The sequence below is a fragment of the Gobio gobio genome, assembly GCF_949357685.1.
Source record: "Gobio gobio genome assembly, chromosome: 8".
Lineage (NCBI taxonomy): Eukaryota > Metazoa > Chordata > Actinopteri > Cypriniformes > Gobionidae > Gobio > Gobio gobio.
In genome coordinates, this window is record NC_137114.1 from 12,770,882 (window position 1) to 12,784,642 (window position 13,761).

Sequence of the window (13,761 nt, forward strand, 5' to 3'; positions counted from 1 at the left end):
CTCAGCAAACGTTCAAGGGGCCTCAAATGACTTAAAATGTTTCGAAATAAGACAAACAAGTTTAAAGCAGCACTAGGTAGTTTTTGCTCTCGGGGTCCCCCTACAGTTGGGAAACAGTATTGTCCTCTACTACTGTCGTAAACTCTGTCATCCTTCATCAGGGGATGCATCGCACGTGCATTTGTTGACATGACAACCATGACGCCAAATTCACACGGGGCGTCGGCGTCAATGCTTCTCGGCCCGTGTGAATGCGGCGTGATAGCCCTGAACACTGCAGGAGTTCACCTGTCTATGGAGTTCACATGCAGGTGTTCTGCTTGCGTCGCGTGTGAAATGTCTTCATCCCAGGTACAGTGGCATATGTTTCAGCATATCATATAATATAATTTCATGGGTTTTATTTTTTTTCAAACGTCAAATGATCGCGATGCTCACGTTTACAAGCCAGCGTCATTATAGTAGCCTAGTCTATTGGTTCCCGTTTTACAGAATCTATATGATCCTTCAATTCAATGTTTGAGTGGTGGGTAATAACCATATATCGTCAATATTATAATATCAAGCTACCATAGATCAATCTGCAAATTTGAAAAATCGATTTGCATTATAGCTTGAGGCAAGACAAATAAACCAATATCACAGACATGTTAGGTATCCTAAAATATGATTTTGTACGTCTTATGTATTTACTTGCAAGAATGTAGCCCCTCCTCCTTCAGCTCACGCCAACGAGCAAACGCTGGCCAATGTTGATCCTCGTCCTGCCTTTAATCCGATCACTTTCTCGTTTCGTCTTTTTGCTTTCCTCCGACAAAACCTTTGCTTTCTTATTTTTCTGTGCTGCTTCGGCCATGACTATAACATTCGGCAAACAAATGATAGTTGGGCTCGCACGTCTGAATTTAAGGAAGTGGGGGTGGTGGTGGAAGTGACGTATATGCTGTAAAGCAGTCGAATTTTGTAGTTCTTTTTGTTCTCGGGTTACTACCCGAAACCCGAAGTTTAAAAGTACGATTAAAAACGATACAGACCCCGTCAGGCTATGGCAGACGTGTCATTCAACCTAAGTCGATGTATCATCACAAGAGTCTTGAAAATATATTATAAAGGTTGAAAAGTTACCTAGTGCTGCTTTATAAATAAAATAAGCTTAAGTTATGTCTGAAAAAAACCCATTCCGTTTTTAAAACTTCTGGAATTCTGAAATGTAATTATTATTTTAGTTACTTATCTTAATCTATGGATCTCCTAGTATCTGTAAATTTAAAAAATATATATTTTTGAACAGAAAACTTGGTCATTACAGCAAACCTATTACCCTACATTCTAGCCAAGAAACGTTCAATGCAAGAGCTAAAATAATGTAGTTCAAGAATATAATCAAACAAACACAATGAAAAAAACAACTTTCCAAATCAAATTTTGAGCAAGTACATAACCAGCCAATGTTCAGTGATTCAATGTTCCTTACCTTAATCCGATTCACAACTCTAAACTTGTAATAATGTGTTTTAATTTGAGTGGGACTAGTAGGTTTTTGCGGGAAATACAAGCTTGCCGACATTCGTCTTTGCCTCATTAAGTCACGTCTGTATACATAACGGAGTCCGTCTAGTAGGCGATCGCATGTGAGGATGCTGCAGGTGGCGGATCATTTATAGCCTTTTCTCACAACAGCTGGAATAACTAAATGTATCATTTTGATGGCGGGTTGTAATCCAGAAAGATCCAAATGACAATCATCAACTGGAGATTCACCCGTAGTCAAAAACAAAAGACTTCAGACTGCAGAGTGGCTACAGAAAAAAAAACTATTATTTCAAAGAGAACCAGTTCTAAGGAACATTAATTTATGTTCCTTAGAATAAAATATAATGCTTTTTTTCTCAGTTGGTCAGAACAAAAGTGGCAGACATTTCAACTTGTTTAAATGACATTTTCCAGTGAAAATTCTTATTTTGGTCATACGTCCAAGATGTAGAATCTGGTTCAGAAGTACAGTATCCACACCAGTGCGGTTAATGAATGACAGCCACACAAACTCCTTAAAACATTAGATTCATCCGCGCTGAGGAGCCGTGCCGATGCACAACCCATATAAAGATGATAATTCCACAAATAACTGCAATTGCAGGTTTCAAACAGAGATGGCGACAAAGAGGTAAAACTTACGGACTGCAGCTTTAAATACAGTTAAAGGCCCAAATTTGGTATTTTTGGCCTCAACACATTTGGCCACAGCATTTTTCAGTGTGTGATTTTTTTAAAAGAGATAAAACAAAAAAAATGGAAATATATCTAGGATTTTTAAAATGATGATTTCAGACCTGAACATTTTATGTAAATTTGCAATGTCATGGAAATTGGCATAGGTAAGTAAATTTTATTAAAATTATAAATCCATAAGGCCATAATCTCTACAAAATGTTTTTAAAAATCCTTATTCAGAAATCATGGAATTAAACGACTGTAAAATAACAGATTTTTCTAAATGGACTTCTAAATTGAATTGCTTTTTTGTTATTGGGGTTTTAAGTCACTGTAAAGTTTCTGTTAAGAGTTGTGACACAAGAGGTGGATGCAAAACTGGATTACAGTACTGATTTATAGCACATTAACGTCAATTACGATGTTAACAGTGTTCACTAACAAAATAATATTAAAGGGTTAGTTCACCCAAAAATGAAAATTCTGTCATTAATTACTTACCCTCATGTCGTTCGACACCCGTAAGACCTTCTACAATAGTGGTTCTACAATAACTTTATGAATCGGCGAGAATAGTTTTTGTGCGCAAAAAAACCCTAAATAACGACTTGCATATTGATGACGATTTCAAAACAAGGCATCATGAAGCTTCGAAGCGTTATGAATCAGTGAGTCGATTCAGGGGTTTGAATCGCCAAATTTCAGCAGTTCAATCATCATTCGGCTCACTGATTCATAACGCTTCAAAGCTTCATGATGCCTTAAAACTATTCTCGCCGATTCATAAAGTTATTTTAGAACCACTGTAGTGAGATGGACTTTGTAACGACGTCTTTAGTACCTTTTAAGGGTCTTGAGAGAGTAAAGTGCCATTGTGCCAATGGAGGCCTTTCAGAGCCATCAGATTTCAACTAAAATATCTTCATTTGTGTCTGAAGATGAACGGAGGTCTGACGGGTGTCGAATGACATGAGGGTAAGTAATTAATGACAGAATTTTCATTTTTGGGTGAACTAACCCTTTAAATATATTGTAACTTTAATTTACAATATATATCACCCATCCCTGTTTACAAGTGTGATGCATGATTTGACTGATTATTCATTATATATGATGTACATGTGGCTGCTTTTAGGTCCTCAGCCTGCTAAGGTTCCTGGTAATAGAAAACCCAGAGAACAGAATGTTGAGAAAGTCCATTCCCCTATTGGAGCCTTTCCCTGACCGTCCAGACTTCAGAGAGCTCAGGGCCGCCCAACATGCGCTCAAATACAGCTCTGGAGCCTTCACTCTCAGACAGGTCAACATCTTGTTCTTTTTCAGAAATGCTGCGTAGACCCACATTTAACATTTAAAGGTGCAGTGAGCTTTTTCTGAAAAATGCTGTTGAAAGTGGATTGAACTACAAAACAGCACAACATACTTGTATCTGCACAACTCTCTTTTAGCCAATCAGCAGTAGGGGGCGTGTCCACTCATGATGGGTGAGGAGAGAGAGATTTGAAGAGAGACTGTCGAAAGAAAGATTGCTGAGAGACATTACAAACGAGAAAAGATCAGAGGAATATCACTCGGAAAACAAGGGCTATGGTCAGACAAGAGCTTTAGGACCCGCATTAATATTAGAAAAACTTTCCAGTGCTGGAGAGACCTGGAAAGTATTCACAGCGTTTCTCTTTTTCCACATTTTTTTATGTTACAGCCTTATTCCAAAATGGATTAACATCTTTATTTTCCCCCAGTTCTACAAACAATACCCCATAATGACAACGTGAAAGAATCTTTGTAAATATATAAAAAATAAAAAACGCAAAAAAGTCACATGTACATAAGTATTCACAGTCTTTGCTCGATACTTTGTTGAAGCACCTTTGGCACCAATTACAGCCTCAAGTCTTTTTGAGTATGATGCTACACGTTTGGCACACCTACTTTTGGGCAGGTTCTCCCATTCTTCTTTTTTAGGACCTCTCAAGCTCCATCAGGTTGGATGGGGAGCGTTGGTGCACAGCCATTTTCAGATCTCTCCAGAGATGTTCAATAAGGTTCAAGTCTGGGCTCTGGCTGGGCCACTCAAGGATATTCACAGAGTTGTCCCGTAGCCACTCCTTTGTTATCTTGGCTGTGTGCTTAGGGTCGTTGTCCTGTTGGAAGAGGAACCTTCGCCCCAGTCTGAGGTCCAGAGCGCTCTGGAGCAGGTTTTCATAAAGGATGTCTCTGTACATTGCTGCATTCAACTTTCCCTCGATCCTGCCTAGTCTCCCAGTTCCTGCCGCTGAAAAACATCCCCACAGCATGATGCTGCCACCACCATGCTTCCCTGTAGGGATGATGAGCGGTGCCTGGGTTCCTCCAGACACAATGCTTGCCATTCAGGCCAAAGAGTTCAATCTTTGTTTCATCAGACCAGATAATTTTGTTTCTCGTAGTCTGAGAGTCCTTCAGGTGCCTTTTGGCAAACTCTGTGTGGCCTTTTACTGAGGAGTGGCTTCCGTCTGGGCATACAGGCCTGATTGGTGGAGTGCTGCAGAGATGTTTGTTCTTCTGGAAGGTTCTCCTCTCTCCACAGAGAAACGCTGGAGCTCTATCAGAGTGACAATCCGGTTCTTGGTCACATCTCTTACTAAGGCCTTTCTCCCCCAATCACTCAATTTAGCCGGGTGGCCAGTTCTAGGAAGAGTCCTGGTGGTTACAAACTTCTTCCATTTAGAGATGATGGAGCCACTGTGCTCATTGGGACCTTCAGTTCTGCAGACATTTTTCTGTACCCTTCCCCAGGTCTGTGACTCGATACAATCCTATCTCGAAGGTCTACAGACAATTCCTTGAACTTTATGGCTTGGTTTGTGCTCTGACATGAACTGTTAACTGTGGGACCATTTATAGACAGGTGTGTGCCTTTTCAAATCATGTACAATTAGGCTTGCTACGATAGTCGGTGTTGCCGGTGTTACCGGTGTCCAGACTGAACACCGGTTACATCACTTGCCCACCGTGGCACCGTGGCATATATTATTAAATAAAATAATATAATATAAAATAAAAATAAAATAAAATAAAATAATAATAATATAAAATAATATTATAATAATAATATAATATTATTATTATTATAATATTATAATAATATTATAATAATATAATAATATAATAATAATAATAATAATAATAATAATATAAAATAAAATAATATAATATAAAATAATATATTAAATAATTATTAAATAAAATAATTTAGTTCAGTTAGAGAACAGACAATACAAATAAAAACTGAACATATCTGCTTAATAAAGCAGGATCCGACCGTGAGTCTCGTCAGCGGCAGGAGTCATTCATCAGATTTAAGAGTGAGGAGCTGACTGAGATGATCGCGGAAGATTTGGTTTCAAAGCGAAACGTAAAAGCGCCTATTTAAGGGAGTTTGTCATTTGTTTTGTTGTTGTGTTTTTCATTAAAAATAATAGGCTAATGAACCCACAATTCAAGCAACCCGCAGCCGAATTGGCGCTAATTCAAAACCGAAAGTTAAATGTGCACGGCCGCACAGAGCGCGCATTACTTTCGCCTGGCTCCGCAGTGCGAGCCTCCGCGCTACGCTGACTGCACGCATTTATTTTTGCCACGCGCACCCTCGCGCTCGTGCGGGCGCATCGAGTATAAACGAGGCTTTGCGGACGAACTGTTATTCATTCATGGCGTGCATCTCAATCATAGACTGATCAATGCTTGATCAGTGCCCTGACTACTGAACAAGGGAACTGATTGAGACGCACCCATGGCCTCACAGAGCGCGCATTTACAGACGAGCTGTCATTCACGGTGTGTGCGCACTGGCGTGTTTTCAGTTCAGAGCGGTCGTGTGCATGCTACTTTCGGTTAGATAGAATTAGTGATTTAAAAGCCTCCGCTGGTGATACCGGTATTACCGGTGTTTTCACACACCAATTAACCGGTGGGAAAATTTCCTCACCGTCACATCCCTATGTACAATCAACTGAATTTACCACAGGTGGACTCCAATTAAGTTGTAGAAACATCTCAAGGTCTTACGTCACTGTATACGTCTCATCTTTCTCAGCAACGCTAGCGAGGCAGCAGCAGTGTTGCCAAGTCTGCGGTTATGCCGCAGGCTTTTTTTCATGACCGCGGCTTGAAGCGACCCCAATTATGTAATATTTAGCCCCGGGAATGCGAATTTTAGTAGCTAGCAACCATGCCAAAAGAACACATATTCTACCCCCAAATGTGATTTTTACCGAGGAAGCCCCCCTGAAACGCGATTGGGCTTGTTTTGAGTAGCAGTTGGGCGGGTTTTGTTGTGAAAACCTGGCAACCCTGGGCAGCGGGAAACACAAACACACCAGGCTTGTTCGAGATGCATCGGCGCTGCGCACACCGATCCACGTATGATAAAAAACACATGAGTGAATCAAAAGCATAAGGAGTCATATGCTCTCGCTGGACTCGTTATCATACGCCAATCGGTCTCTGCACAGCACCGCTGCGAACAAGCCTTTCATCAACAATGCAAACGTTGCGTTACTGTTGACTGTTGATTTACATGGCTTTACGATCCTACATTGGCATCAAAACACAACGAAAACACAGTGAATCCAACGCATTCATGCAGTTCGACGTAATTTGTATAGACTGAGATTACAAACGAGCAGCAGCTGTTGGCTCCATTAGCTGCTATTTCAACAATGGCGGATCTCAAGTTTGTGTTCGTCTTGTTGACCCCGCCCCCAGCGCCTGACGTAATCGGTTCTTACTTCTAGCCCTGTTCTAGCCCAGCAATGTTTTGGTGCTACTTAAGAACCACTTTTCCTGGCTCAGAGCTGGGGCTTTGGGTGTGGAAACACAAAGAACCGATTTGAAACTAGGCTCTGGCTCAGATCTAGCTCTAGCACTGCCTTGGTGGAAAAGGGGTAAAGGATGATCAGTGGAAACAGGAGCACCTGAGCTCAATTTTGAGTGTCATGGCAAAGGCTGTGAATACTTGAGTACATGTGATTTTTTTTTTTTTATATACATTTGCAAAGATTTCAAACTAACTTCTTTCACGTTTTCATTATGGGGTACTGCTTGTAGAATTGAGGAGAACATTTTTGGAATAAGGCTGTAACATAACAAAATGTGAAAAAAGTGAAACGCTGTGAATACTTTCCGGATACACTGTACACTGTACACACAAGAATTATTTAATTTCAGTTCAGCTATGATGAAGGGACATCCCCTTGTGTTGCGTGTTTGTGCTTTTTGGGGGCGGAGCAATGAAGGGAGGGGTGTGTTTGTTTGGGTTGATTTCAAAATATCAACTGTGTTTCTCAGAAAACGCTTCCGGCACCTTTAACACCTTTTACTGCACCTTTAAAGGTTATGTTGTGGGAATATAGTGAGCTTAATATAAATTGGAGAAGTTGAAGAATGAATTTGAAATGAAGTAATTGGTTGATGATTCAAATTTTCTTATCCAAGTGTCATAGCTTAACATGTTGTTATTCTTCTCTTATTAAAATGTTTATTGTGCCTGTCCTTTTTTCTGTCTATTGCAGGAAATTGAGCATTTTCTGTCTGTTACGTCGTGTGATTCTTTGCCCCTGGCTCGTTTGGAGGGATTGAAAGATTTGAAGAGGCAACTTCACAACCATAAACCGCAGATAGGACAACTCTTGAAAGAATGCCATGGTCAGAATCACATTACTAAGAATTTTTATACAACTGTCAGATACAGTGGGGATCGAAAGTTTGGGCACCCCAGGTAAATTTTTTTATTAATGTGCATAAAGAAGCCAAGAAAAGATTAAAAAATCTCCAAAAGGCATCAAATTACAGATTAGACATTCTTATATGTCAAAAAAAAGTTAGATTTTATTTCCATCCTTTAAACTTTCAAAATAAGAGAAAACAAAAAAATGGCGTCTGCTTAAGTTTGGGCACCCTGCAGAGTTAATACCTTGTACTGCCCCCTTTGGCAAGCTGAGACCTGACAGTGTCATGGTTCTCAATCATCGTCTGAAAAGACCAGGGGATGTCAGTCTCAAAGGTTGTAAATGTCCAGACTCATCTGACCTTGCCCCAACAATCAGCACCATGGGTTCTTCTAAGCAGTTGTGTAGAAAACTGAAACTGAAAATAGTTGATGCTCACAAAGCAGGAGAAGGCTATAAGAAGATAGCAAAGCGTTTTCAGATGCCAATATCCTCTGTTCGGAATGTAATTAAGAAATGGGAGTCATCAGGAACAATGGAAGTTAAAGCAAGATCCGGAAGACCAAGAAAAATATCAGACAGAACAGCTCGCAGGATTGTGAGAAAAGCAAGTCAAAACCCACGTTTGACTGCACGATCCCTCCAGAAAGATCTGGCAGACACTGGAGTTGTGGTACAATCTTCCACTATAAAGAGATACTTGTACAAATATTGTCCTCATGGAAGAGTCATCAGTAGAAAACCTCTTCTACGTTCTCACCACAAAAACCAGCGTTTGAAGTTTGCAAATGAACATATGAACAAGCCTGATGCATTTTGGAAACAAGTTAGGTGGACCGATGAGGTTAAAATAGAACTTTTTGGCTGGAATGAGCAAAGGTACGTTTGGAGAAGAAAGGGCACAGGTCCAACTGTTAAGCATGGGGGTGGATCAGTCATGCTTTGGGGTTGTATTGCAGCCAGTGGCACAGGGAACATTTCACAAGTAGAAGGAAAAATGGATTCAATAAAATTTCAGCAAATTTTGGACGCTAACTTGATGCCATCTGTGAAAAAGCTGAAGTTAAAGAGAGGATGGCTTCTACAAATGGATAATGATCCTAAACACACCTCAAAATCCACGGTGGATTACATCAAGAGGCATAAACTGAAGGTTTTGCCATGGCCTTCACAATCTCCTGACCTCAACATAATTGAAAATCTTTGGATAGACCTTAAAAGACCAGTGCGTGACAGACAGCCCAGAAATCTCAAAGAACTGGAAGACTTTTATAAGGCGAAGATACCTCAAACAAGAATTGAAAGACTCTTGGCTGGCTACACAAGCGTTTACAAGCTGTGATACTTGCCAAAGGGGGCAGTACAAGGTATTAACTCTGCAGGGTGCCCAAACTTTTGCAGATGCCATTTTTTTGCTTTCTGTTATTTTGAAAGTGTAAATGATGGAAATAAAATCAAACTTTTTTGGACATATTATAAGAATGTTTAATCTGTAATTTGATGCCTTTTGGAGATTTTCCCATCTTTTCTTGGCTTCTTTATGCACATTACAGTATTTCTCAATTGCTAAAACACATTTCTTGAAACCTTCACCCATATTCTAAAAACTTTAAACACAAAACCCAGTCTTTAAACTACATTCACAAAACCCCTGACTCTTCTGGCAAAATCAAACACTTGCCTCAAAACCATTTGATCGGTGCTCAAAATCAAACAATACTTTCAAAACATAAAAACAGCCAGTCAATATATAAACACTCATCAGCATTCATTAGACACTACATCAAAAATTGAGAACACAGCGTCCATGGCATGTAGTTACAGAGAAAAAATGTTTATTGCATATAGAAAGTAATTTTGCCATAAATACAAGTAAATAATTCACAACTCAGTACAGCAAATATATTGCATACTGTAAGTACTGCAAGTAATACAGTATTGAATTTCTGTATTTTCAGCATAAAAATGAAGTAAGGGCAAAGAACAAAGACAACTCTAAATGAAAAGCGTATTACACAAAATATTGTGCAATTGCAAAATCAAAGTCAATGAGAGCCTCTTGCTGTTGGGAGAACAAAGGAGTCCCTCCACCCTCATTTGGTAGTCTTGCAATTCTACAAAAGGGAAAATGCTCTTACAAATGTATACATACAGAAACAATAGTAATGGACATCACATTCATATGTAAAATGCATTGTAAATCTTTTTTTCTTTTTTCCCCCACTCCCCTTTCTATAGACTGTTGTACTATATCAAATGTATACAGTAAACTTTCAGTCGCACAAATTAGAAAAACAATACATTTACCTGTTCTCTTCTCTGAATGTCCTGATTATGGTGGCCACAGAGAATCTGGACAAATTGGGTTGTACTCTTTGTCCTGCTTCCCTCATTGTCATTCCATGAACAAGAACATGGTCTATCACAGTTGCCTGAATTTGATCTGAAATTACTATTCTTGGTCTTGCTTTTCATTGTCCTTGTACTCTTCCTCCTCTTCCTCCTCGTCCACCACCTCTTACACAAACTCTTCCTCCTCTTCCTCCTCGTCCACCACCTCTTACACAAACTCTTCCTCCTCTTCCACCACCTCTTACACAAACTTTTCCTCCTCTTCCTCCTCGTCCACCACCTCTTACACAAACTTTTCCTCCTCTTCCTCCTCGTCCACCACCTCTTACACAAACTCTTCCTCCTCTTCCTCCTCGTCCACCACCTCTTACACAAACTCTTCCTCCTCTTCCTCCTCGTCCACCACCTCTTACACAAACTCTTCCTCCTCTTCCTCCTCGTCCACCACCTCTTACACAAACTCTTCCTCCTCTTCCTCCTCGTCCACCACCTCTTACACAAACTCTTCCTCCTCGTCCACCACCTCTTACACAAACTCTTCCTCCTCTTCCTCCTCGTCCACCACCTCTTACACAAACTCTTCCTCCTCGTCCACCACCTCTTACACAAACTCTTCCTCCTCTTCCTCCTCGTCCACCACCTCTTACACAAACTCTTCCTCCTCTTCCTCCTCGTCCACCACCTCTTACACAAACTCTTCCTCCTCGTCCACCACCTCTTACACAAACTCTTCCTCCTCTTCCTCTCACATTGTTTCCATCCATTGTGGTATCAACACTCAACGTACCTGGGCCACCTGTGTACTCTGAACTGGCTTATATTCTAGACAACTGATTTGATCACATCATTAGAAACAAGTGTGAACAATTTTGAGTTGTTGTGTATAAACGATGACAACTGTGTTGAAGTTGTGTTTAACTTTTGCCACATGTATGTACCATTTTGCAACACAGTGCAAAATGTGTTTTAGTGAGTAAGAATGTGTTTAGAGTTTTGCAAAAAGAGTGGATGAGATTTGCAAACAGTGTCTTAACTACCTGAACTTGTTTAAGGTTTTGCCTACAAAGTGACTGATTTGACAAATGGGTTTAGGCCACTGAACATTGGGTTCAGAGAATGGGGTTTAGTGTTTTAGCGATTGTGAAATACTGTAATACAAATTTTTACCTGGGGTGCCCAAACTTTCGATCCCCACTGTAAATGTGCTATAGCTCTTTATATTTAACTCTACTAGTGCTGTCTTAATGTGATGCTTTATGTGCATATCTGATGTTTGTGTTTCTTTAGCCGATCCTTCCAGCTGTATTCTGGTTAAGCTGGTTCTAAACCTTTTACAGCTCTGCAAAATCGCAGCTAACCACCCTGGTGGAGGAGACATCTTGAGTAAGTGCATTTCACTAGACCCCATTGAAATTAGAGCTGTTCACGTCCTCCGACTCTGATTTTTGCATTTATATGTCAACAATATCCACGCTGCAGTAGTCAGGTTGTACAACTAGAGCTCTGTAAGTTGTCTGCTTTCATTATTATTGCAATGTTTTGTGCTTTGAGACATGAGGGAATTTACTGCCGTCTCTCGAGACGCTTTGCAGACTCTGCTCTGGCCGTGCGCATTCATGTCTTTTGACGTGGCTTTGGAGACGCTCTGAAGGGAGGATGGGATCTCATGCTTTCAAAGCTAGCTTGCTATTGCTAGCCACTCTGGAATTGCCTACCCTACCTTTTTAATTATATAAAAAATGTAAAAACAGTTATAAAACGTTTTTATTATTATAATTGTAGGAGCTTATTAAAGCTACAAAGAGTTATCCAGACAAGGTAACATACACATATATTCGTAAGCTTTCTTTCTTGTAAGAGAAAGACAAATTTGTAAATTTTTTAAAGGTATATATCTGTTAAAAACTTTTATCACACATGACTTCAAAGCTAATAGACATTGATTAAAAGTCGCAAAAGTCAGATTTCATTGGCCTTTAACCAAAATAAATACATTTGTGAAATGTCTTTATTATTTACTCCTCAGAGGCTGTTGGTCGGTGCCTGGGAGAACTTGGGCCAGTTGACCTATCATCCATTGCATTGCACCATGGGAAAGACCAGCTGTATGCTAGAGCAGTCCATTTGCTCTATGAAGTCCCTCTTCAATGGATCTTTATCATCCTGAACTGCATGGACAATGCACTCACACATCACAGGCACTTCATTACTACTTCCTTTAGCAGATCTTACACTTTCACACTGATCTTGAATTAACTTCAACACAAATTCACAAGAAACTATTTCTAGTATTTGCTTTCTAATAGTATTTACATCATATTTCTCTCTGTTTTATTTCAGTATTGCGGTGCGTCAGGCTGCTGGTGTGTGTTTAAAGGACATCTTGGCCACTCAGTATGGGCTTGAATTTGGGGAAATGTTTAAAAGTAAAAGGGACCCTTTGCTGGCATACCTAAACCCCTTCCGCTCTGCCAAGAGACGGGCAAGTGTTTCACATCTGCATATGTCTACATCCTTTTTATGGACACTTGATTCCAGCCACACACTGAATATTTGTGATTTAAGTGCCCCTATTATGCTACAAGTTTCTTATTTTGTTTCGGAGATCTCTTACAATACAGATTTACATGCATCCAAGTTCAAAGAAAAAAAATGAATTGCAGCATCACCTCTTTTCTCACAATTTCTGAAACAGTTTGAATAAAGTCAAAGTCAGTCTCTCTAAACCCCACCTTTCCTCTGCTCTGATTGGTCAGATGGCCCAGTCTGTTGTGATTGGTCTACTCTGCTCTGATTGGTCAGATGGCCCAGTCTGTTGTGATTGGTCTACTCTGTTCTGATTGGTCAGATGGCCCAGTCTGTTGTGATTGGTCTACTCTGCTCTGATTGGTCAGATGGCCCAGTCTGTTGTGATTGGCCTACTCTGCTCTGATTGGTCAGATGGCCCAGTCTGTTGTGATTGGCCTACTCTGCTCTGATTGGTCAGATGGCCCAGTCTGTTGTGATTGGCCTACTCTGCTCTGATTGGTCAGATGACCCAGTCTGTTGTGATTGGCCTACTCTGCTCTGATTGGTCAGATGACCCAGTCTGTTGTGATTGATCTACTCTGCTCTGATTGGTCAGATGGCCCAGTCTGTTGTGATTGGTCTACTCTGCTCTGATTGGTCAGATGGCCCATTCTGTTGTGATTGGCCTACTCTGCTCTGATTGGTCAGATGACCCAGTCTGTTGTGATTGATCTACTCTGCTCTGATTGGTCAGATGGCCCAGTCTGTTGTGATTGGTCTACTCTGCTCTGATTGGTCAGATGGCCCAGTCTGTTGTGATTGGTCTACTCTGCTCTGATTGGTCAGATGGCCCAGTCTGTTGTGATTGGCCTACTCTGCTCTGATTGGTCAGATGGCCCTGTCTGTTGTGATTGGTCTACTCTGCTCTGATTGGTCAGATGGCCCAGTCTGTTGTAATTAGTCTACTCCGCTCTGATTG

General features: G+C 40.5%; 1 protein-coding gene across 1 annotated transcript in view; it reads left to right on the forward strand.

Moving 5' to 3' along the window:
* Positions 1-13,761, forward strand: part of atm (ATM serine/threonine kinase) — an 86,593-nt gene that overhangs the window by 39,927 nt on the left and 32,905 nt on the right. Inside the window, exons 30-34 of the mRNA XM_079823511.1 lie at positions 3,347-3,511; positions 7,767-7,899; positions 11,562-11,657; positions 12,301-12,472; positions 12,615-12,756. Coding sequence (XP_079679637.1) covers positions 3,347-3,511; positions 7,767-7,899; positions 11,562-11,657; positions 12,301-12,472; positions 12,615-12,756 — 708 coding nt within the window. The remainder of the gene's footprint in view (positions 1-3,346; positions 3,512-7,766; positions 7,900-11,561; positions 11,658-12,300; positions 12,473-12,614; positions 12,757-13,761) is intronic.